This window comes from Chenopodium quinoa, unplaced genomic scaffold, assembly GCF_001683475.1.
Source record: "Chenopodium quinoa cultivar QQ74 unplaced genomic scaffold, ASM168347v1, whole genome shotgun sequence".
Classification (NCBI taxonomy): domain Eukaryota; kingdom Viridiplantae; phylum Streptophyta; class Magnoliopsida; order Caryophyllales; family Amaranthaceae; genus Chenopodium; species Chenopodium quinoa.
Window position 1 is genome coordinate 185,807 of NW_018744202.1, and position 23,903 is coordinate 209,709.

The 23,903-nt window shown below is 40.7% G+C and overlaps 1 protein-coding gene across 2 annotated transcripts in view; it reads right to left on the bottom strand.

Annotated features, from left to right (window-relative positions):
• Window positions 1-7,332: 7,332 nt before the first annotated feature.
• The window catches only part of LOC110694035 (ribulose bisphosphate carboxylase/oxygenase activase, chloroplastic-like), a 33,944-nt gene continuing 17,373 nt past the window's right edge, over window positions 7,333-23,903 (bottom strand). The window contains exons 11-13 of one of the 2 annotated variants that reach the window (XM_021871197.1): window positions 23,400-23,492; window positions 22,013-22,141; window positions 7,333-7,829 (exon numbers count right to left, since the gene is read on the bottom strand). In XM_021871197.1, coding sequence (XP_021726889.1) covers window positions 22,034-22,141; window positions 23,400-23,492 — 201 coding nt within the window. In that variant the 3' untranslated portion in view covers window positions 7,333-7,829; window positions 22,013-22,033. Of the gene's footprint in view, window positions 7,830-21,939; window positions 22,142-23,399; window positions 23,493-23,903 lie in introns of those variants that run through there. The other variant, XM_021871196.1, reaches the window with a different exon arrangement.

Sequence of the window (23,903 nt, forward strand, 5' to 3'; positions counted from 1 at the left end):
CTATTAACAGTGTGTGCAAAATAATGCAACCTCAACTATTTGTTATTAGCAATACAACCTTTTGTACTATATGTGCAAAATGGTATGTTGGACACTGGATAAGGCAACTTGAGGAATATTTGGTTCATACCCATTACTATATTGTTTTAATCATTATTATTTTTAATATTAAATAATATTTTTTTTTTTCAAAGTACATTTTATGATAATAATTTCCTCAATGCTCCACCACTTTGTTAGACAAGTAAATTAATTTTATAAATAATTTTTTTCACTATCACACAAAAGTCAATAGAGTATTTAAATACATTTTTATATTAATATAACTAGTATTAAAAATTATTATAAAAACCAAAATTAACATAATAATTCCTATGTTTTTATACTTGCAACACCCTTTTTTGACATGCTATTTAAATATGTGATTAGACTGTGTAAGAGGACGAATTATAAGCTATAAAATTTAAATCGTAGCAACTTAACACTTTCTTTTATTGTTGGTAATATTTTGTTAATTAATTTGTCTAGTTTTTTATAAGGTTGTTCATCGGTCCAAGACTGGACCGACCCAGATTGGATCGAACACCGAAAATTAGAATTTTAAGAATCGAAGATCGGAACGAATAAGTTGGGACCGAACCGAAGGAATCGGTCCAAAACCCGGACCGCACCGCTTTTGGCCTATTTAAGATTTAAAAAAAAAGAATTCTAAATTTTTAATAAAGTTGTGCAAAACACGAAATAAGTAAAGGAAAAATTATATTTTAACATTTTTTTGTATGTTTGGTAAAAAAAGCTTATAAAATTAAAGTTAAGTAAGCTTACTAACAATAATCTTAACCATTATTTAAGGTTTCAAGCATATTTTTTAATTAAAAAATCGGTCCAGTCCAAGACCGGTTTTTATAGGGTTGTGGACCGGACCGGACCAAAGACCGGGAAAATAAATTTCAAGACCCGAAGATCGGACCGATTAATTCGGTTTGGTGCGGTCCGAGGTCGTTCGGGGTGGTCCGGTCCATTTTTCGGTTCAGACTGACTTATGAACCCCTCCTAGTTGTTTTATCTAGTCTGATATCTCCGTTAAAGTGTGTGCCAATGTAGTGCGTTGTAACATGCAAGTAAATAAAAATGGGGGGAGTTATGTATTCTGAAAAAAAAAATTGATATTTGATATTAAAATGATGCAATATGATTATGGACGAAATATTACTCAAGGTACCTGACCTTCTCTAATGCCAAAATTTACCTTTCTATTGATTCCTGCGGATTGGATCAAAAAAGCGGAAACCAAACAACTACCAACCTATTTGAAGAGAAGGCGGTCGCCCTCTAAGTTTACCACCTTACTCACTAATGGACTATGAGGAGCGCAAGCAAATAAGAACCGGCCGAATCACTATATCAAACCGTCTCTTTACTCAATAGATAGCGCTTATCCTCTTTCAATAAAAAAAATTAGAAATGGGGAAGAAAAAGGTCATTATTGAAAAAATTGAAATTGAAAAGACTTTGCACCTGAAACAAGATTCCATAAGAATGAGTTGGGCTTTCAAAAAAGATGAAAATGCAAGGTATGTCGCCGCTTATGCGAAGCTTATGGGGTAAAAAGAAAATATTTTGAACAACCAACCTGACTTATGCCTAATTATTTTCGTAGCTATGGTTTCAGTACAAGCAGGATTCCCTTGAAAAAGTGTTGTGATTCCATCTCGCCTTGAGAGGAATGAATTAAAGGTTCAATCCACCACGTACTAATGCCTAACGATTCTGCTATTTTGGTGGCTACTGATTTTCACAAAGTTGGTCCCTCTGGGAAAAGGCAAGTATTCAAAATTTCGTGTCCAGTTCGCTTTGTATATGCTGATATGTTCATTTTATATAGTGTTTTACCCCAATCCCTTGTTTATATTTAGGAGTATCTTTGGCTCTTTAGAGCCACTTTTATAACTAATATATGTTTTCTAGTGTTTTTGTAGATTTGGTATTGTTTTATAGGAAATTGCAAATATGGAGTATTTTCCCGGACTTATGATAGCCACTACGAGCATTGGAGACATATGACCATCTTATGTAGCCCAAGACTGGTTAGAGTCGTCAAACCGGTGATTAAGGGCTCGACAAAGAAGAAACCGAGGCAATGGACCAAGTATTCAAGACCCAAGGTGGAAATTCGGATTGGGCCCAATCGAAGTCTAAGTCATTGCTGAGCATTCGCTCGACCGGGAAGTGCCCTCGCCCTAAGGCGCGCCCGATCGGGCGAGGAAAGAAGAAGAACATAGCAGGTCTCGCCCTAAGGAGCGCCCGACCGGGTGAGGCTAAATGAAGAAAGGTATCCCTTGCCCTAATGCGAGCCCGACCGGGCGCAAGAGAGACTCCACTTAGAAAAAATGCGGGTTTTGCTAGGCAAAGCTACGCCCGATTGGGTGCGTGTCTCTAGGAGGATTTTTGACGATTTTTACTTTGTTTTTAATTAGGATTTTTAGGCTTATGTAGAAATACGTTTTAGTTAAGCTTTACATCTTCTCATTAGGTAATTTCTCAGATTTAGTTTTAAGCTTTTGGATTATTGCTCCTGTTCTCTCTCTGCACTTTTGGTTTATGCAATTCATTATTTTTTGTTTATTTTGTTAAAAAAATTTCCCTTTTTATTTTCAGTAATTTAAATGTTTTGATTAATCATGTCTTGTTTAATTGCTTTGTTTAGTTTAGATTTTAATATGTGTGGGTAGATTTATTTCTAGGGTTGTGAGGATCCATAAATAATGTGAAAGGGTGAATTATTATTGTTGTTTTTCAATGCTTTGATTGATTTCCTATTGATTGATTTAATGTTATGCAATTAGATTATGCCTGGTTTAATCGTATGAGTTATGCAATATTTATTTGAGATTCAAGAGAAGAGAAATGATGTTTAGGCTTAGTTTCAATAGGAAAGTTAATTTATAAATGGTTAAGTCAAGATTCGAGAGATGTGATTTAATACCGGTAGATTAATTCCGTGATTGTAATGTGTAGCGAAAGCCCTTTATAATTTGATTAATTGATGTATTGATGATTGCTTATTATGTTTTACCTGGAATATTATTTATTGGTGAACCTATGTCTTAGGATTTTATTTATTGATTTCTCCCTCCTTTAATTCTCCTTAGTCTAATTCAATTCACAATATTTAGTTACTTAATAATATAAATTATTTTAATTAATTAGGAATAGAAAGACTTGTTTCCATGTGGACTACTCGACCCTACTTCCCAATCTTCTTTAGTTAGAGGACTTAGGTAATTCTTTTGATTATGAGATCTATACGACTTTATCCTGTCACGTGCTAATGTTTCTGTCTAGGGGCAAACGACATTCTTTGCATATGTACAGAACTGAGGAGAAGTTGACCAGCTCATTTAAGCAAACGTCTTTGGAAAAGTCTCTACTCTATTATGCTTAGGTAAGCCTTAGCCTTATATAAAATCATTTGTTGATGATTACTCGCATGGTATATTTATTAGCAGAGAAGTCCGAAGTCTTTCAAAAGTTCATGGAGTTCATCAGAAGTTTTGTAGAAAATGAGCCTTCCTTTTATTTTACAAAAAGTAAAGGCAAATAAAACTATGTTTGATCTGGAAAAGAATACACATCACAACATTTAAACAACAAAAAAAAAAAAAAAAAAAAAAGTAGAAAGATCATACCAGTGTTTGAAAAAGAACATACATGTATTTTACAAAAAACATGTTTGTGTTTAACAAAGAACATACAATACAAAAAAACTTAAAGACATTACAAAAAGAACACGATATAAACTTTATTAAAATTTCATGAAATATTACACATTAACGGAAAAAATCTTTACCAAAGATATCATTTCCCCAATAATAGTTTTTCCTTTCCCCAAAAATTCAACTTTCCATAATAATTTTAGTTTTCTCTCTAATATTATTTTTCAAATAAAAATAATTCAAGATTTCATTTTCAAATTGGAAAAATTGTCAGAAATAATACGACCTTTTGCCCGTGTGCTAAAAACAAGTCGACCTTTTAATTATCTCTAAATAATACCACCTTTAGTACTAATCCACTCTAATTAGGTAAAAAAAACTGGCAACCTAGAACTAATTAGTTAACAGGTCAAAAAAACCTCTTGACTTTTATTTCCCTCCTAAATTGCACAGCTGGCAATTAATTACTCCAACTACCCAAACCTTACTGCTATCTCTTCCGCCATTATTGAAGCTCACCTAAATTTGTACTAGTTGCAAAGAGTGACGAAGGCAAGTCGGGAAACAAGTCGGAAGATAAGAATTGCGCCGGAAATTGCCCTAAAGTTGTTTGCTTGCGACGGAATTTGCAATTATAGTCGCTTAAATTAAGGTACGATCTTCAAACTCTTATTGTTTTTATTTGTTCTGGGTTTTGTGGACTGATTCGATTATGCATGTTTGGTATTTGGGGGAATTAAATGTCTGACCTTAGTTTGTGTTTGATTATGCTTGTTGTATCTTAATTTGGTTTTGTCGAATATGTTTGATTTCTTGTAGAATAACATTAATTGGATTGCTAAATTGAGGTTTTTTTGGGGTTTATTTTTTGGTGCAATCTATTATTGATCTGTTTGTGATGATAATCTGGGTTTATGTGCTTAATTTTAGGTGATAATGAGCAATAATAGGTTGTTTGAGAATGTGACTTTGAGGTTTTGGTATGGGGGCAGATTTAAGCATGTTGTTGGTAAAGGAGAGTTAGTGTACATGGGTGGTATGGGAAGGACATTTCAGGTTGCTCCAGATGAATTATGTTATTGGGAGCTAGTTCACTTTGGAAAGAAATGTGGGGATTATAGTGACATTGCAGGGCTATATTTTTTAGTTCCCAATCTGTCTTTAGCAGATGGGTTAAGAAAGATAACAGAGGATGCAGAAGTGTTAGAAATGGGTGAGATAGTGGTGAAGCATAGGAGTGTTGATGTGTATGTGTTGCATAGTAGAGAAGAGCCACACTTGTCACCAGAAAACCCATCTCCTTCTGATAGCCACTCAAGCCCACCAATCTCAGAAAATATCCCACCCCCCATACCAACTAAGCCTAAAAAATTAACTCCCAAAAAGGGTTCAGAGTCACAGCACTTGGGCCCACCTAAAAGAAGCCCCAGAAAGCACATGGAATCCAATGTAACAGCATCAACTTCCTTACCTGGTCCCCCTTTAACCAAAAAAGTTGGCTCAACAGCATCTACTTTACCACATGCTTATAACAACAGTTTGACTCAACCATCCACTACTTCAAAAGCTAACCCTAGTGTCACTACAGAGTATGAATGGGAAGACAATAGGCCAGATAGTCCACTGACCTTGAAAGAGCTTTGTGATTTTGGTACTGATTCTGAGGATGAATCAGATCCTAAGTTTGTGCCTGCTGAGGGTGAGGATGATGAAGGAATTGGTGAAGATGATGATGTAGATCTAGAGGTAGAAGATGATGGTTACTTTGAGGTTGATGAGGGTCTTGATAGGGTTGATTTATTCACTGGTGAGTCAGACAACAGTGATGAAGAGGTTGAATTATCTAGACAGAGGGTTAAAAATTGCAACAACCAGATCCTTGAAATAGCAAGTCAGCTTCAAAGAAAGGCCTGTGAAGGGAGATTTGGTGGTCCTAAACAACCACAGGGTAAAGTAGATATTGCTGCTAAAACATCTGGTGCTGGTGGTTATGTTAGTGGGTATGAAAACAGTGAAGAAGAGATTCACACACCTGAGAATAGTGATGATGAAAATGCAGGAGCTAGAAGGAAGGGAAGGAGAGGTATGCTTGTGAGTGGTGAGACTGATTTTTCTACATTCACTTGGTTAGTAGGACAGATATTTGCAAATAGGAGTGACTTTAAACAAGCTGTATCTAGGTATGCAATTATGCAGGGCAGGGATTTAAGCTTTGTTATGAGTAACAAGAACAGGCAGCAACATGTGGGAGTGAGATGTGTTGAGGGGTGTCCTTTTTATTTGTATGGTGCATGGCATTCCAGAAATGCAACATTCTTAGTGAAGAGGGTGGATGGCAGTCACACTTGTCATAGGAATATGAACAAGAACAGACAACTCAAATCAACATGGGCTACAAGAGAAATGTTGGAGATTTTTAAAGCAAGGCCTCACTGGCCAGCTAAGGAAATCATTGAAGCAATTAGGAGAGCTTATAAGGTTATTGTTAAGAGGGATTTTGCATACAAAGTCAAATACCATGCACACATACTACTCCATGGCTCCATGAAGGAACACTATATGAAAGTGGAGAGGTATATAGAAGCTATCAAATCATCAAGCCCTGGTACAAGTATTCAATTAGTGGTTGATACTTCCAAGCAGACAAATCCACCTATTTTCCAGAGACTGTACACTTGTTTTGAAGGAGTGAAGCAAGGTTGGAAGGAAGGGTGCAGAAAAGTGATCTGTATAGATGCAACATTCTTAAAGACCTTCCTTGGTGGGAAAATTCTAAGTGTTGTTGGTGCCCTGCAACTTAGACCCACCTCCCTTCAAAGTAGGTCCTGGAAGACCTAGAAAAAATAGGATCAAAGATCCTTATGAACTTCCAAAGAAGCCAGGCTCTTTGTCAAGGACTGGAATTGAAATGACATGTAGTCTCTGCAAGGTTAAAGGCCACAATAAGAGGAGATGTCCTAATAAAGACAACTATGTTCACCAAGAGCCAGCAGCAAAAAGGGGAAGAGGAAGACCTACAAAAGATGGGTTTGTAGGAACATCTTCTGATCACCAAGTAATTGACCCCCCTATGCTTCACCTTCTTCTGCTAGTGTGCAACACCACTCCACCACTGCACAACTAACTCATTTAGGCAGGGGTGGAAGGGTAATTTACAGTGGTAGGGGTGCTAGAGGTGCTGCCAGAGGTGGTACTAGAGGTGGTGCTGCTAATGCAGGTCCTTCAGTTAGAGGAACAAGAGGAGGAAGGGGGAGAGGCAGAGGAAGGGGTCAGGTTCCAAGTGGGGTTGGTGTGCTTTTCAGTGCTGATGGTGCCCCAATACTACAAGTAAGCATATTTTTATCTGTTTTTTGCACTTGTTCTTTGCTAACTGTTAACTTAATTTTAAAAAATTTTGTTTCAGGGCCCCTCTACAAGGAATAGAGCAAGAGATCAAGAGCCACACATATCCACACAGTCAAGCCAAACCTCTACAGTCCATTAGCAAAAACCATAAAAACTTCTGTTCAGATTATGTACTTTTGAGAAACTATGATTAGCACTAAGTTTTTTCAACAACAATGTAGTGTATATTGGTTTGTGTTTTGAACAATGTAACATGTGTAAGCTAAGTCTTTTGAACAATCATTCTATATGTTATCAGCTTTCACATCTATAAAGACAATGATTATGTTATATTGAGAAATTATTTCTAATTGCATTTCATTAGTCAAGTACCATTATATCTGAACACAAACTACAAATATAAAAACAAGTCCCCTTACTATATCTTCAAGGAAATTACAACCCCACCTAAAATCCCACCTAAAATTTGACATAAAACAAAACTACAACAAAGAAAATCCAAGAAAAAACCAAAGCCATGGATAAATTCTTCTCGTTCCTCGAACAATTCATCATCTCTGCTCGCATCGCATACACTTCATTCTTCATTTCTTGAACATCCTCTTCTAGGTTATCCTTCTTCAATTGTAACCTCTTGATTTTATCTTCTCTGCATTGTTGCTCATACTCCAACTCGGAAATTCTTGTTTCCTTCTCCATAACATGATATTGAAGATCTTCCATGGGGTTGCTCTGATTAACCCACCTAAACATTTCACATTGGGTGTCCTACAATAATGTAATTGAATTTGCAATTAGAAACTGTCAAACTCAAATTAATCAACTTTAGCTATATTGATAGCAATTTAGAACATTTTAGAGCAATTGAGAGTAATTTAAAACAAACCGGCCACAAAGGACAACCATAAAACTTCATCCCGATGTTAGCACCCTTTTCTTACAGATCTCACCACCGCAAAATTGCCACAACTGCAGCGAATTTTCTGATTCTCCTCCCTCACAAAGCTTGACGATGAACCACTAGATGATTGCCTCTTGCCACCCATTCAATTTTTGATATTTTTTTTCAAACAATAACAGAGATGAACAAGGAGAATTGGAAGAGAGAGCATTTGAGTTTTCATGTTAATGGTGACAAATACGAAGAACAATTTTATAAAGAAGGATAAATAGAAAAGATAGGAGAAAGGGGTTTTTTTTTTTTAAATAAAATAAATTTCCCAACGGTCTATGACACGTTACCAGTTCACCTACTGTAACCGGTTACAATTTAATGAAACCTAATTAGAGCGGATTAGTACTAAAGGTGGTATTATTTAGAGATAATTAAAAGGTCGACTTGTTTTTAGCGGACGGGCAAAAGGTTGTATTATTTATGACAATTTTTCCTTTCAAATTTCAAAATAACATATGTTAAAAAAAAAAGAAAATTATAATGTAAAGAACATATAATTCATACCCAAAGAATATACTGTTCAAATTCAAAGAACATACGATAATAAAAATAATTTAAATATGACATATGATAATAAAAATAGAATTTATGCATGACTACCTCAAATAAAATTTGTGCTAAATTCAAAGAACATACGTAGTACTTTGTATTATTGAAACCCCAAAAAACATGGATATTTAATCAACAGTTGTTAAATAACATAAGTTATAATGTAAACAACATATAGTTGATATCCAAAGAACACACCATATCACAAGTATGTTCTTTGTGAAACACGCATGTATTTTATTTACCAAACGCATGTATGTTCTCCCCCCCCCCTTTTGTTTAATTAACCACACGGTGAACCAGGGTAACTGTCCTTATTTTCAAACTTTCTCCGGTGGCTAACTTACTATTTTCTACATACAATACAAAAGGTGGTACCACTGATAGCAAATGACTAAGGTCGTATTAATTTGCACATACCACTAATAGTTGGTATTATTTTTTAGCCAATTTTTCAAAAAATTAAAGTTCAGCAAAAGCTAAACCTAGTTATCGATAACCTAATAGATATATAGTTGGGTCAAATTAAATGGTTTTTTATTCGATGATGCCTTTATTGGACAAGGTCAATACAAGTAAAAAATTACTAGCCCAAAATAAGAAAATAAATAACGTAAAACTATTTCATATTGCATGTTTTAAGTTGCATTCATATAAATCACATGTACTTTCTTTTATTTCTAACTTTCATTCTCTTTTCTTGGGCTATTTTGGTAAATGACTTTTACTTGGCTTTTGGCATTTGACTTTTCATCTTGGTCAAATAGCCAAAAAATATATTTGGTGTTTAGGGTAATTTTACCCCGCAACGTGGTCCAATCAGAGGATGACACGTGTCAGCCTCAGGATGGCCCAAAGTGGACCAATCCCTGTCTGACACGTGTCACTCCAGAAATTAGGGAGAAAATGGCGGCTTTCAGGCCCAAATCTCGAGAAAGCCGCAAAGCGGCGCAGCCCACCAATGATTAGGGATCAGTGACCTAATCAGGGGCACAAATCCCGAGGACCCTATAAATAGGGAGATTTCTCTCTTTTGGGGGGCACGTTTTATCATTTATTACACACTGTCCCTGTGATAGAGACATCTGAGCTTGGAATCCGAGCAGATACCCACCTAAATTTCCGCACCTTTTTCTCTCCCTTCAAGTTACTAACTTGTTCGTCGGAGGCGGAGCACCACCCAACCGGTGTCTCCGTTTGTTTTGCAGGTACAGCTCACGTCGGATCAGTCTTCGTATTGTAACTCTCCTGAGGGACAAACACACCCAAAACATTTGACGCCGTCTGTGGGGAGAGTACCTCGAAGATGGTTCAAGAGTTTGTACCACCCCCTAACCGTCTGGGCGATGACCCAGAAGTCTTTACAGACCATGAGGATGAAGATCCTCAGGTCGAAACCTTTACAGCCGATGATGGCTCTCTCAAAATCAAGCGCATTCGGTCCAGAGATACTCTGGAGCGGGGTGCCACCCAAGCGGGTACAAGTCGACCCCCTGGGCAGCCGAAAGGGGAAACCCATACGGCCGCAGGATTAGCACCTGTCACCCAAGACGAACTCATGAGGTTCATGACAAGTTTCAAGGGTGAAATTAAAGAGCTAATCACCCAGAGCCGGGCTGGCCCAAGTAGAGGTCAGTCGGCCAAGAAAGCTCCTCTGGAAAAGGGGAAGTCAGTCAAAGATCGGCAGCCAATTCCCCATCCTAAGGAGAAGGCAGCCGGGACCATTGATTGGTCCAAGATTCTTCTTCCTAAGAGGAATACCAATAATACCCGCCGGACTCAACAGCCGGTGGGAAGTAAAAAATCATCTATTGATGCCCGGGAAATAATCAACCGGAAGAGAAATCAACAACTGTCTGAGTCGGCTTCAACGTCGAACTTTCCTGACAGCTTCAACAATACTTCTGCAAGGAATGCTCTCTCCCTGCATGAGAGCCAGACGGGTGGTAATACCGTCCATTCTGGCCCTTAGATGATTGGAACTGCACCGTATGTACCTTCTCAGGTTTACGGTCAGTATCCCCCTCACTTCATGCACCCGGCTCTCTTCGGAGGTCAGGCGACATATCAAAATGTCCAGCCACTGGACTGGCAGCTCCGTCTGCTACGCCTGGGTGAAAATATTCTGCGTTCACCTGGGAGATAACCGAGGCGGCACAGCCGGCCAAGGTTAAGAATGTATTGGTGGGTACCTATGATGGTACCACCAACCCGGAAGATCACCTTATGGCATACACCAACCTCATGTACTTACAGGGGTTGGATGATGCCACTTGGTGTCGATGCTTCCCGGCTACATTGAAGGGCATTACCCAACAATGGTTTGGCAACTTGCCAACCGGGTCCATTGACAATTTCAGGAAGCTCGCCTTCCTGTTTGCTTCCAACTTCTCAATGAACATCCCTGCTAAGAAAACAAGCCTTGACTTGAGCACTGTTAAGCAGGGAGAGGGAGAAGGGCTACGCTCATATGTCAGGCGGTTCAATCTGATCAGAATTCAGATTCAAGGACTGTCTGATGAGGTAGCTTTTACAAACTTCTTCAAGGGTATGAGAGACGGGTCGACCTTTAAGTTCGACCTAGTCAGAAAAGGGGCTTTCACTTTACAGGCGGCCTTGAGGGAGGCGGAAAGCTACATTCAAGCTACCGACCTCTGCTCGCCTGGTAACCAGTCGGACTCCAAGAAGTCTGACAAGCAAAAAGACAACCGACCTGCTTAGCCGACCAAAAATAAAGAAGAGAGCAAGAAAAGAAAAGAAATCTGGGCGGTTAATGACTCTGACCAGCCGTCCCAGAAGAAGAAGAAAGAGTTTAAACCGTACGTTCCTAAGTACGAGTTTAACAAGGACTGCAACTCCATCCTCATGGAAATTAAGGACCGGCTGTCCCTAGAGAAGCCGAATCCAATGAAAAGTTTCATTCAATCAAGGAACAAGAACAAATTTTGCTAATACCATAAGGAGGTTGGCCATGACACCAACGACTGCTTCAGCCTACAACGGGCGTTGGACCGTCTGGCTGACAAGGGGATGTTGAAGTCTTACATTTCTAAGTCCCCATTCGGGGCAAAGAAGAAGAACAAGGGTCAGTCGTCCAAGACTACCCCCCCAGCCTGCTAGTAGCTCAGATACCGACAAGGAGCCGGTCTACACAATAGCAGGCGGGTTCTCCTGTGGTGGCCCTACCATCCGGGGCACCAAAAGCCATCTTCGAAAGATGGACAAGTATGATGATGAGCAGGCGTCTACAAGCACCTCCTTCCCAGACGTCTTGATCACTGAGAAGGACAGGGGTAGCGTCCGCCGTCCGCATGATGACCCGGTCGTCATTGAATGTAAGGTTGCCAACCAGCTGTTTGGAAGAATCCTTATTGACACCGGCAGCTCATCAGACATCATCAGCCTCCGGTGCCTGCAAAAGCTGAAATACAATGTCAGCAGCATGCATCCGGTCACCCACCCCCCTGGTTGGTTTTGGGGGCGGGATGGTCTACCCAGCCGGGAGAATTGACTTACCCATCCGGCTGGGAGAGAAAGGCCAGGGACGACATATTGTCGTCAGATTCTTGGTCGCTGAGGAGTTGACCTCCTACAACATTATCCTTGGTCGGCCAACTCTCAACGAAGCCAAGGAGGTAATCATCCCGTCTCTCATGCTCATCAAGTATGAGAGGGATGACAGATCTGTTGGTTCCTTGAATGGGGATCAGAAGACGGCCCGGGAGTGCTATCTCTCAGCCGTCAAAGATACTGTGGCCCCAGGTGGCCAGGAACCAATAGAACTTGACAGTGTCAAGGATGCCGACCCACCACCTGTCCCACCAGCAGTCGGGAAGAAAAAGAAAGGCACCTCTACTGGTGGAGGTGAAGAAAGAGAAAAAATAGCAATCACTGACCGGTGAACGGTCAGACGATCTCCGTCCCCAACCGGCTGGTGAAAACTTTGATCTCGTTCTGGATGATAGCTGTCCAGAGCGTACTGTAAAGGTTGGGACGGTTGCTCATGCTACCTTGGGTGCAAGCTTGCACCTCCTGCTGAAGGAATTCAAAGACATTTTTTCCTTTGAAGTGGAAGAGATGCCAGGCGTCAGCCCGGATCTCGCTGTCCACAAACTCGCCGTGGACCCCAAAAAGAAGCCCATCCAGCAAAAGAAAAGAAACCACGGCGAGGAAAGAAGTCAGGCGGCAGCTGCCGAAGTCAAAAAGCTGTTAGACGCAAGGTTCATTCGGCCTTGTAATTTTCCCGACTGGGTGGCCAATGTGGTCCTTGTTAAGAAACCGAATGGGACCTGGTGCATGTGTGTTGATTACACAGACCTCAACAAGGCGTGTCCAAAGGACAGTTACCCGCTTCCAAAGATCGACAGTCTGCTCTACTCTACAGCCGGTCACGCCTTGATAAGCTTTATGGATGCCTACTCTGGCTTCCATCAGATACCCCTGTGGAAAAAGGATCAAGAGAAGACGGCCTTCGTCACTGATCAGGGGTTGTTCTGTTATACTGTGATGTCGTTTGGCTTGAAAAATGCGCCTGCCACTTTTTAACGGATGATTAATACGGTCTTCATTAATCAAATTGGGAGGAATGTGGAGGCGTACATTGATGACATGATAGTCAAATCCAAGCTACAGACGGATCACCTTGCTGATCTCCGAGAAACATTCACCACCCTCAGGCGGCATAAGGTCATGTTAAATCCAAAGAAATGCGTCTTTGGTGTTGAGTCTGGGAAGTTTCTCGCATTCCTGATTGATCAAAGGGGATAGAGGCTAACCCCGAAAAGATACAGGCGGTGATTGACATAAAGTCACCTCGTTTTGTCAAGGAAGTTCAGAGACTCACCGGTTGCCTGGCCGCCTTGGGGAGGTTCCTCAGCCGGTCAGGCGACAAATGCCTTTACTTCTTCCAAGCAATCAGGAAGAAGACCAGGTTTGAATGGGGGGATGATGCTGAGGCGGCATTCCAGAACTTGAAAGAACATTTGCATTCTCTACCTAGGTTGGTCAGTCCTTTGCCTAGGGAGACGTTGTACATGTATTTAGCCGTCTCAAATCATGCTCTCAGTGTCGTTCTCCTTGCTGAGCGAGACGGCATGCAGCTCCCGGTTTACTTCATTAGCCATGTTCTCAAAAATGCTGAACTCCGGTACCCCATGGTTGAAAATTTTGGCCTTGCTTTGTATATGGCATTCAAAAAACTGAAGCCTTACATTTTGGCACATCCGGTGGTGATTTACACCGACCAGCCACTCAAGCGGCCAATGTCTACCTTGGAGTCATCCGGGAGAATGTTGAAATGGGCTATTGAAATGCAAAGTCTTGAAATCACTTACGAACTAAGAAAGGCAGTGAAAGGTCAGGCGTTTACCGACTTCATTGTTGAAATGACCCGACCGGTGGCTCCAGATAAACTTGATCAGGTTTGGAAAGTGTATGTAGACGGGAGCTCTACAAAGAACGACTGTAGTGCAGGCGTAATCTATGAGTCTCCTGAAGGGGACAGATTTGAGTATGCACTACGCTTCAAGTTTCAGGCCTCTAATAATGAGGCGGAATATGAAGCCCTGCTAGCCGGCATCCGTATGTGTAAGGCGGCAGGGGCCATGAAAGTTGACGCCTACTCCGATTCACAATTGGTCGTTAGCCAGTATGAGGGAAACTATGAAGCGACTCATCCGGCTATGATCAAATATCTTCAGGCAGTCAAAGAAGAGGCCGGGGCACTTGAGGAATTCCATCTGAATCAAGTTCCTAGGTCGAAAAACAACCAGGTGGATGTATTGTCAAAACTGGCATCTTCCGCCTGCCATGATACGCCTCGGTCAGTCTTTAGGGAAGTTCTTAAAAAAAGAAGCATCTATGAAGATCCCACTGGAATTCTGGACCGAAGCTCTACCTGGATGGATGACATCCGGGCCTATCTTTCAAACGGTACACTTCCTGATTCGCCATAGGAGGCAGCCGTCCTGAAGAAGCGAGCTGTAAAATTCGAGTTGAGAAACGGAGAACTCTTCAAGGCGGGGTTTCTTAAGCCCCTGTTGAAGTGTGTCACCCCAGAAAAGGGGAAGGAAGTTCTCGAAGACTTGCACTCGGGATTCTGCGCCTCCCACATAGGCGCCAGGTCCCTAGCCGTCAGAGCCAGACGACATTATTTTTTGCCCACTCTTGAGGCAGACGCCAAGGAGGTTGTGAAGAAATGTGACAAGTGCCAAAAATTTGGCAAACTTATTCACCGTCCGGCTACAGATCTGACGACCATCCATAGCCCAATCCCGTTTGCAAAATGGGGCATGGACATTCTAGGTCCTTACACGCCTGCTCCAGGCGAAAAACGCTACATCCTGGTGGCTGTGGATTATTTCACCAAGTGGGTGGAGGCTGAGGCGGTAAAGAACATCAAGACCTCAGACGTAATTTCCTTTCATCTGGAGGAACATTATCACCCGATATGGGGTACCTATGTCTATGGTGTTTGATAACGGTCCTCAGTTTGAGACGCCTCAACTAAAAACTTGGTTGGGAGATCAAGGGATCTCAAGCTATTTTGCATCCGTCGGCCGGCCCCAAAAAACGGCCAAGTTGAAGCCTTCAACAAACTCATCTCATACGGCATTAAGAAGAAAATAGAAAGAGCTGGTGGCTTGTGGGCAGAAGAGTTAATCCATGTCCTATGAGCCATCCGGACAATAGCAAAGGGGGCAACCGGTGAAACCCCATTTCTCATGGTTTACGGTGCTGAAGCCGTCTTGCCCATCGAACATTACGAGCCGACTCTCAGAGTCATGCTATAGATGAAGAGGCAAACTGGGAAGCAATGCGCCTGGCATTGGATTCACTCCCAGAACGCAGGGGCAATGCCGCCTTGCGTCATGAGATTTACCGTCTGAGAATGACCAGAGCCTACAACAAGAAAGTACACAAGCGTCCCTTGAAAGTTGACGACTTAGTGTTACGAAAAATGGAGGCAATCGGTAGGGCCAATGAGCTGGGAAAGCTAACTCCAAATTGGGAAGGCCCCTACCGGATCTATGAAGAAGTAAGGGACGACACCTATCGCCTGGAAACTCCAGACGGCAGGCGCCTGCCTAGAACTTGGAATGTAGACAATTTGAAAAAATACTACTTCTGAGAATGTCAGTTTTTTATAAACAGTGAGTCAATTAATGAGAATTCAGACTTTGTTTGCAAAATTGTTTTCGTTTTTTCGCCTGGGTAATATTCAGACGGATTCTTATATAACTAACTAAGTTTGACACTTAGTAAGGGTTATAGCCGCTTAACCGTCTGGGTAGTACTCAGATGTATTCTTTATTTATCTTACTAAGTTTGACTTAATAATTGCCTGTTCGACTGGGTAATGATCCAGACGGACTTATTGTTTAACTAACTAAGTTCGATACTTAGTGTAATTTAATAACGTTCGGCCAATGCTCCGATTAAAAATTAAGCACAAAAACGCTTAGTGGCTATACAACCGGTCTCAAACAAGACCAAAGGCTAAAATGGCCGGATGGTTGCTCATTTTATAAAATCGCGTGTCCCAACATGGACAAAGGCGTCCGGCGACACCCCTCCGGGTGCAATCGTCGCAGAGAACAGACTATTTGTCGGTTCTACGTATCTATGCAGACGGCAAAAATTGAATGGCCGAATTGGTCAACTCATAGCTGTCTGACCAGAATGATCTATGAAGAACGATCAAGTTACCAAATACCGGATGCTTTGGGGCATCAGTCGGTCACCGGCTGAAGTTCTCACTTAGGTTATTTATTCCAAAGTTGCACTCTCTATCCCAATTACGGCAAAAGAATTGTGCAATGGCTATGCAATCTCTACCAAGACGGACAAACTACGTCTGGTTAGTGAGTGGAACGCCTGTTGGTGTACGGTTGTGCACTTGGTTTGGGGCAATCACTACTGTGATTGATTGACTTACGAACGTATCATGCTCTTTGCAACACCAGACTTACTAAGTCAATCAACCAACTCCATTTGAAACCAACCACACAGCCGTCCAGGGGCAAGGATAGCCAGGCTTTTGATAAGTTCGGCAAAGAATCGTCGAATGCTTTTGATAAGTTAGGCAAAAAATGCAAAAATTGAAATTCGCAAAAATTGAAATTCAAACGCAAACGCAAAATAATCAAAACCGACTTAGTCGGTGCATTCCATAAAAGTCCACCCAACCAAACGGTTGTAATGGATCAAATGTTAACCAGACCCCGTCCGGGAGAAAAGAGAAATTGTTAATTAACCCGGCTCCTCAGCCGGTAAATACAAAGATACTTGGCACGCAGGCCGAAAAAGCAAGTTTTGGCATACTGCCGCAGAAATAAAGAAAAAATAAAAACAGAGATTGGCATACTGCCGCTGAAAAATCACTTTTGTCCTGCAGACGGTGCCTCCTGGTCCTCTTCCTCATCATATGAGGGAATCTTCATGCGGGCGTCATTGTCAGCATCACTTTCAGCAACCAAGCGGTTTTGCTCCGTCTCCAGAGTTGCTGCAAAGTTTGTCTGAGCCTGAGCAGCCTCCTTCTTCAGCCTCTCAACCTTGGTTTTCAGGTTGGTGTTCTCTTCAAAAACACCTTGAAGTGTGCTAAGGTCCGCCTAGGCCTTCTTGAGCGCCTCGTCAGCCTTCTTGGCGCTCTCATCCGCCTTTTTCTAGGCCTCCTCCGCCTTCTTCTGGGTCGTCTCAGCGTCGCTCATCCGCTGGTTGGCCGTTTTCAGATCCGCCTCCAGCTGCTGGATTTTTGACGCCTGTGTCATTATGATTGCTTTAGTTTCAAGATCATTTACGATAGTGGAGTATAAAGCAACATTATCAGCGTCTATGGTGGACTTCTTGGCCCTTTTTACCTCTTCCCGTTTGCGGGAATAAGGACGCTTGAGCCCGTCTACCCACAGCATAGCCTGCAAAAAAGCAAGCGGTATTAGTATTGCAGGCGGGGTAAAGCACTTGAAAAAAATAAAATTGTCAAGTCTCTTACCTCAGCCAGAAGGGATAGAATGCGTTCCAGATTGAACGTCTCTATCCCAGGGATGTTGTCTTTATCCCTCTTGCGGACGGTGTCAAGCATGGCCTTGGCATGCTTCTGGACGTCTGGCCAGCGGGGAGATTGATCTGCACCATAATCAATAGGTGATGAGAGTGAAATTAAGGCAGCACCTATCTGTTGCCGATCGTCTGAGGATGACGTCTGTTGGGAGTGGGATTTCACTAGCAAAGGCCACCCCAGCTCAGGCGGGGATTCAAAAGGGTTCTTACCTTCAGAGCCGGCCAAGCGGGAGCCGCTTGCAGGCGTGGTGAACCCCCGATTGCTGATAAGGGGTTGACGAGGTCGAGGCCCAGGCTGCCGCCTACCCTCTCATTTCGCCCCTTTATCCGCATCTGTTGGTTCCCGGCTGAGGCGCCAGGAGTTGAGGCGGAGGTGGATTTTTTGGTTTTGTTGAGAATGGAGGGGGTTTCCTCCCTAGCCCGTTTGAGATTTTTCTCAAACGTCTTTCCAACCTCCCCCCCCGCGAAAATAACCAAGTTAAAGTTAGCATCCGGAGAAAATAATCTTTGAGACCAATCTAAGAAAGGGTCAGGCATTTTTTACCTTGGCCTTGACTGCGGCCGCAGCTTTTTCCGCAAGCTCCTTGCGGATGACTGCAGAGGACCGCTTGGGAGTCTTCTCCGTCTGCAACATGTTTAGAGCTTCTTCTGTAAAAAAGAAAGAGATTGGTCAATGTCATAAATCAATTCTGACACAAAAGCACTACAGGTGGATGTAAACTCAGGCGCATACGTTTGGTAAACATGTGTCCTAGCCCGCAGGCGGCTAAGAAACACTCGTCCCTGAGCCAGGCGCTCTTGGGGATCCAATTCTTGGGAACTTTTATTGTTTCCCCAGTTGACAAGGTCGCGTCTGTGAGGCCGAAAAAGTCTGCCTCAATGATTTTGTCAAAATCCTCATCCGGGATCCGGGGAAGAGCGCATTTCCGGCCCATCAGGTCGGGCTTCTTATTGTACTGGCGGAATTCATAGTTTTCCCGCTTGCTGGGGGCTGACATCAGGTAGAACCTGTGCTTCCAGCCGTCGAACTTTGAGACCTTGTCCAAGGTCATCATGTATTGGGGATGCGTGGTTAAAGTGTACCACGCCCTCCAACCGCCTGGGCTTCAGCTAAGATAATGCATCCTAGCAAAAGCTTCCCAGCCGGGTTGGAGCCCCTGGAACTCGCAGGCGGCAACATACCCCAAAATGTTTGCCTAAGAGTTGGGGGTAAGTAGCCAGACTCCGAGGCCGTAGCCTCTCAAGATTGCCTTCACCGCCTGGTGAAGGGGAAAGCGAAGACCGGCCTTGAACGCCGCCTCATAACAGCCGAAGTAGCTGTTGGCGTTTTGTTGATCGTCTTCCCATGCGATGGTGCCGTCCTCAGGCGACACTCTGATTCTGTACCCGTCTCCTAACGGGTGCATTTGTGTAAAGTTCTTCAGGTTCTCCTCCATTTGAATCCTGTCCGTGGAGGAGACGTGAATTTTGAAGGGGTCGTCCTTTTCCCTCCATTTCTTTCTCTCCTCCTCCTCGCTAACCTCAAGCGGGGGCAAGTCGTCGCTGCTCTCAGAGGTGGAGGCGGAGCTGTCGCTCTCCGTCTCCTCCTCATTTTGGGTCAAAGTAGCCGAGACGGCCTCATCGCCGCCTTGGTCGCACTCTTCCAAAAAGGAATCTGCGGGAGTTGAAGGGGAACGCGGAGGGGATCTCTCCAGAGCCGTCTGGTTTCTCTGACCAGACGTTTCTCCCTCAGGCGTTTGGCCGCCTGAGCCCTCGCTTCTGTAGTTCGGATCGGTGGTCGTCTGCATAGTCCAAGCCATTGTGTCCTGCACAGACACATAAATGGTCGGAATCCAAGGCAAAGGGTGGTCCCAACACCCCGAGACGACACTCCCTGTCCTAGACTCAGCCGTCCCTGGTGACCGGCTGGACTCTAACCTAGGATGTGCCCCGTGTGTTGGTGATGCATCCATTTATTGCAAGAAATATGTACAAGCGGTGAAACAAGAAAAAGAGCTGAGAGAGGCAGAGATGATACCTTTAGATGTGATATCTGAAGATAGACGGGTCCGGCTGGGTTGATGAAGATCGAGCTTTCTTGCTTGTGCCTGACTCAAACGGATGACTTCTGCTCTCTCAAAGTTGTTTCTCTAGAAATTTTTTTGTAAACGTACAAAATTATGAGGGGCTATATATAGAGGGTAAATAAAGGGGCATTCCCGTAATTTACTCGGAAGGCGAACGGTTACTCTTTAATGGTAAAATTACCACCAATCGTAGCGTGACAAGTGTCACAGATCCCACGTGGCGTGCCACGTCACATCTGTGAGGGGCAAATGTTTAGGGTAATTTTACCCCGCAACGTGGTCCAATCAGAGGATGACACGTGTCAGCCTCAGGATGGCCCAAAGTGGACCAATCCCTGCCTGACACGTGTCACTCTAGAAATTAGGGAGAAAATGGCGGCCTTCAGGCCCAAATCTCGAGAAAGCCGCAAAGCGGCGCAGCCCACCAATGATTAGGGATCAGTGACCTAATCAGGGGCACAAATCCCGAGGACCCTATAAATAGGGAGATTTCTCTCTTTTGGGGGCACGTTTTATCATTTATTACACACTGTCCATGTGATAGAGACATCTGAGCTTGGAATCCGAGCAGATACCCACCTAAATTTCCGCACCTTTTTCTCTCCCTTCAAGTTACTAACTTGTTCGTCGGAGGCGGAGCACCACCCAAACGGTGTCTCCGTTTTTTTTGCAGGTACAGCTCACGCCGGATCAGTCTTCGTGTTGTAACTCTCCCGAGGTTGGTAAATGACTTTTTTCTTGGCTAAAAAGCCGACTTTTCTGCGAAAAAATAAAAAGTTAATCTTACTAACTTTTTTATATTGACTTTTGGCTTTTTACAATTAAAATTACTTTCTTATCCTTAATTAATTATTAATAATTAATATTAATTAATGAATAATAATTAATGAATAATAATTAATAATTTCATAATTGATGATTGATGATTGATGATTAATGATTAATGATTAAAGATTAATGATAAATGATTAATGTTTAATAATTAATAGTGAATAATTAAAAAGTAATAATTAATAATTAATTATTCATAAATAGTAAATATATTAATTTATAATAATTTATTAATAAATTGTAATTCATACTTAATTATTATATTAATTAATTATTAATAAATATTGATCAATAATTCCTTATCAAAAATTCATTTTTAAAAATTAATAATTAACTATTAGTAATTAGTAATTTATTATTATAATTAGTAGTTTGTTATTAATCATTATTAATTTCTTATCAATTATCAATAATGACTAATTAGTATTAATAAATAGTAATTAATTATTAATTAGTTATAAATAGTAATTAATTATTTATTATTTATAAAAAGTAATTTAAATAATAATAATTATTTAATAATAATAATAATAATAATAATTTGTAATGTATATTACAAAGATAATAAAATATACCAATACCCTTAAAAGTCATTTTTATGTAAAACAACCATTAACCAACTTTACCAAACATATTTATTAACAGCCAACAGTCAAACAACCAACATAAAAAGGCAATACAAACAGTTAGTCACAACAGCTAAAAGAAACAGCCAACAATCAACATCCAATTGCCAAATAACTAAATAAGGCCCTTATATACTAGTCTACCCATTATCAACTTGCCAATGATCTGTGACTCGCACTAGCCCAACCCACTTTGGCCCAATAAAAGATGATCTATCGACCTACACCTATCTACCCAATAACTAGGTCCAAGCAAAACACTAATATGAGCAAAATTTTCATATTGTGAATTTGTGACAAAAGAAGATACAAGGAGAAGGTATAATATTTCGTTAATGATGTAAGTTTAAGGTGACAAAAAGGTAGAGCCGTTAAATTAATTCAGGCGAGTTTTCATGGAACAAAAATATTAAAAAAAAAAGAGTTAATCTTTTACACTAAACAAAGATTATGCTAATTCACCCTCAACTTGTTTCTCATACCATATTTCTTTAGACTATGAAAAAGAGTATAATTTCATATAATATATATCCCGTGTATTAGCACAGATACATTCTAGTTTTCTATAAATTTTGAAGTCATTGGCCATGAAAACATGAATGAAGAAGTAGATGATGAATTTTGGGCCATATACATACACCATTTCTTTTTTTTATGTATATAAAGGAATGAGTTTGAAATTTTATAATATTTATTCAAAATTGAGTAATACAACATTTTCAATATTTTGGACCGTTGTTAAAAAAATAAAAATAAATAAAAATAAAAATAAAAATAAAATAAAAATTCAAGAAATAACAAAAATAAAGACATGTATCAAGGAAGGTATACTAGAAAGGTTTTGAGACCAATGGTAATAGTAATCACCTAAATAAAGTAGTTTGGATTCTATTCATCAATATTTTTCATATACTCCTTAGAAAGTTTGTTTTGCATGACAAATTGCTGTTCTTTCACAAGAGAGTAGCCTGATTCGAGAAGAGCCTCGACATTTTGCTACACAGAAAGACTGGAGTTAGTGCTTCGAATCAGACATACAAGAAAGATATGTTGTATGATTAACATATACAATATGTAAATGGTATTGAAACTATTTGAATAAATTCTGAAGTTAAAAACATCAAAATAACATAAGCTCATCAGTTGGAATGTGGACTGCAAACCTATGTCTTTCATGAATGTTATAATTTGCTTATATATGTTTCAAATGGTTCATATCATCAGGTGTACCCATTCCAATCAAATGATTCGCAGATGCCACTATATCCCGCGATAACAAAAACGTATTGTTTTCAGGTATATCTAGGCCAGGTTCAGTCACTGGTTTATATTTCGTCAACCAATCCTTCCTAATTTGGATCTTTAGAACTTTCTTCTTTTTTTTTTTTTTTTTTTTTTTTTTTTTTTTTTTTTTTTTGTGAAGATATGAGATCCCCACCAAAGCAAGCAAATTGTTGATAAAACTCTAAAATAGCATTTTCTTTTGACCCAATTTTTTTTTTTACTCATCATTCATAGCTGATGATAGAACTAAAATAGATATTTTTTGTTTCCTACTCACCCAGGCCCATATTCTTGCATTTTATTTTATTTTATTTATCAATCTCTAATTTATCTTCCTCCTTAATCTGTTAATTATGGTGCCAGTGTAGACCGGAATTCTGTTATGGTCCTTTTTGTTCTTTTAGCTCCATGGTGTGATATGTTATACTACAGATGATTGGATGGCCTAGACCTATTAAATGGAAAACGGATGAGAAAGAACAGCTATACCTATTTTTCTGACATTAAGGTAGTCTTAATTTATTCATTGGCAAAAGGGAAAAGAGAGCCACCAGATAGATAGACCTATTTTTCTGACTAATTTTTTTTTTCAACTAAATGCAAACATTTTTGTCGACATGTAGGTCTATCTGTTCTCCCTTCCCCTTTCACTAGTGATTATACTAAGAAGACCTAAATGTCAGCACTCTCAGCAATTTGCCTATAATAAATCGTGTGGTGCAAGTGCATGTGTGTGCATGTGCATGTGCGTGTGCGTGTCTGTGGGACTGTGTGTAAAAAAGCCTTGTCCATGTTAATCATTGTGGATCTTTAGTGCGGAAACAAGGCATATTTGATTAGTAATTCCATTCAAGTGTCAAACTACAAGAAATACTAAAGACAGCTAATTTTCAGACAATAAATACTCGAACAAACAGAATCAGTAGTGAATTGCTTGTTAAAACTTCAAACTGAGTTTGGCAGATGCTACCTCAGGTGGCACAAAAACTGGAAGTTTATCACCTCTCCTTTGCTTAAAAAGTATGCTTCCTAGATTCTCAACACCTCCGCATTCATCAACCCACTAGAAGAAGATAAGGAATTAACAATTAGTTTTCAATCAGGTAAAAAAAAAGCAAGAAGGTAGACTTCTGTATTGGAAAATATTGTTTAACAGTACCATAAGCTGGACAATGAATGAAGCCCTTTAACATAAATGTATAGCTATCCTAATTCCTACTGGTTGCAAAAATACTTAGACTGGATAACATGAATAGATAATTCTTTTGGTCAGATGATATAATCACAATCACAGGTACAGGAAGAGCACCCGATCAGTCATTTTTTAATCATGTTCCATGATTTTGTACAGCATAGGTTACTACCCTTCTGCGGGTGTGAAAAGGGGTATTAAAACAAAGCTTTTTAATGACAGATTATTAATTATTATCAAAGCTCCAAGCATGCATGACTTCATAAAATTTAGGTTATCAAC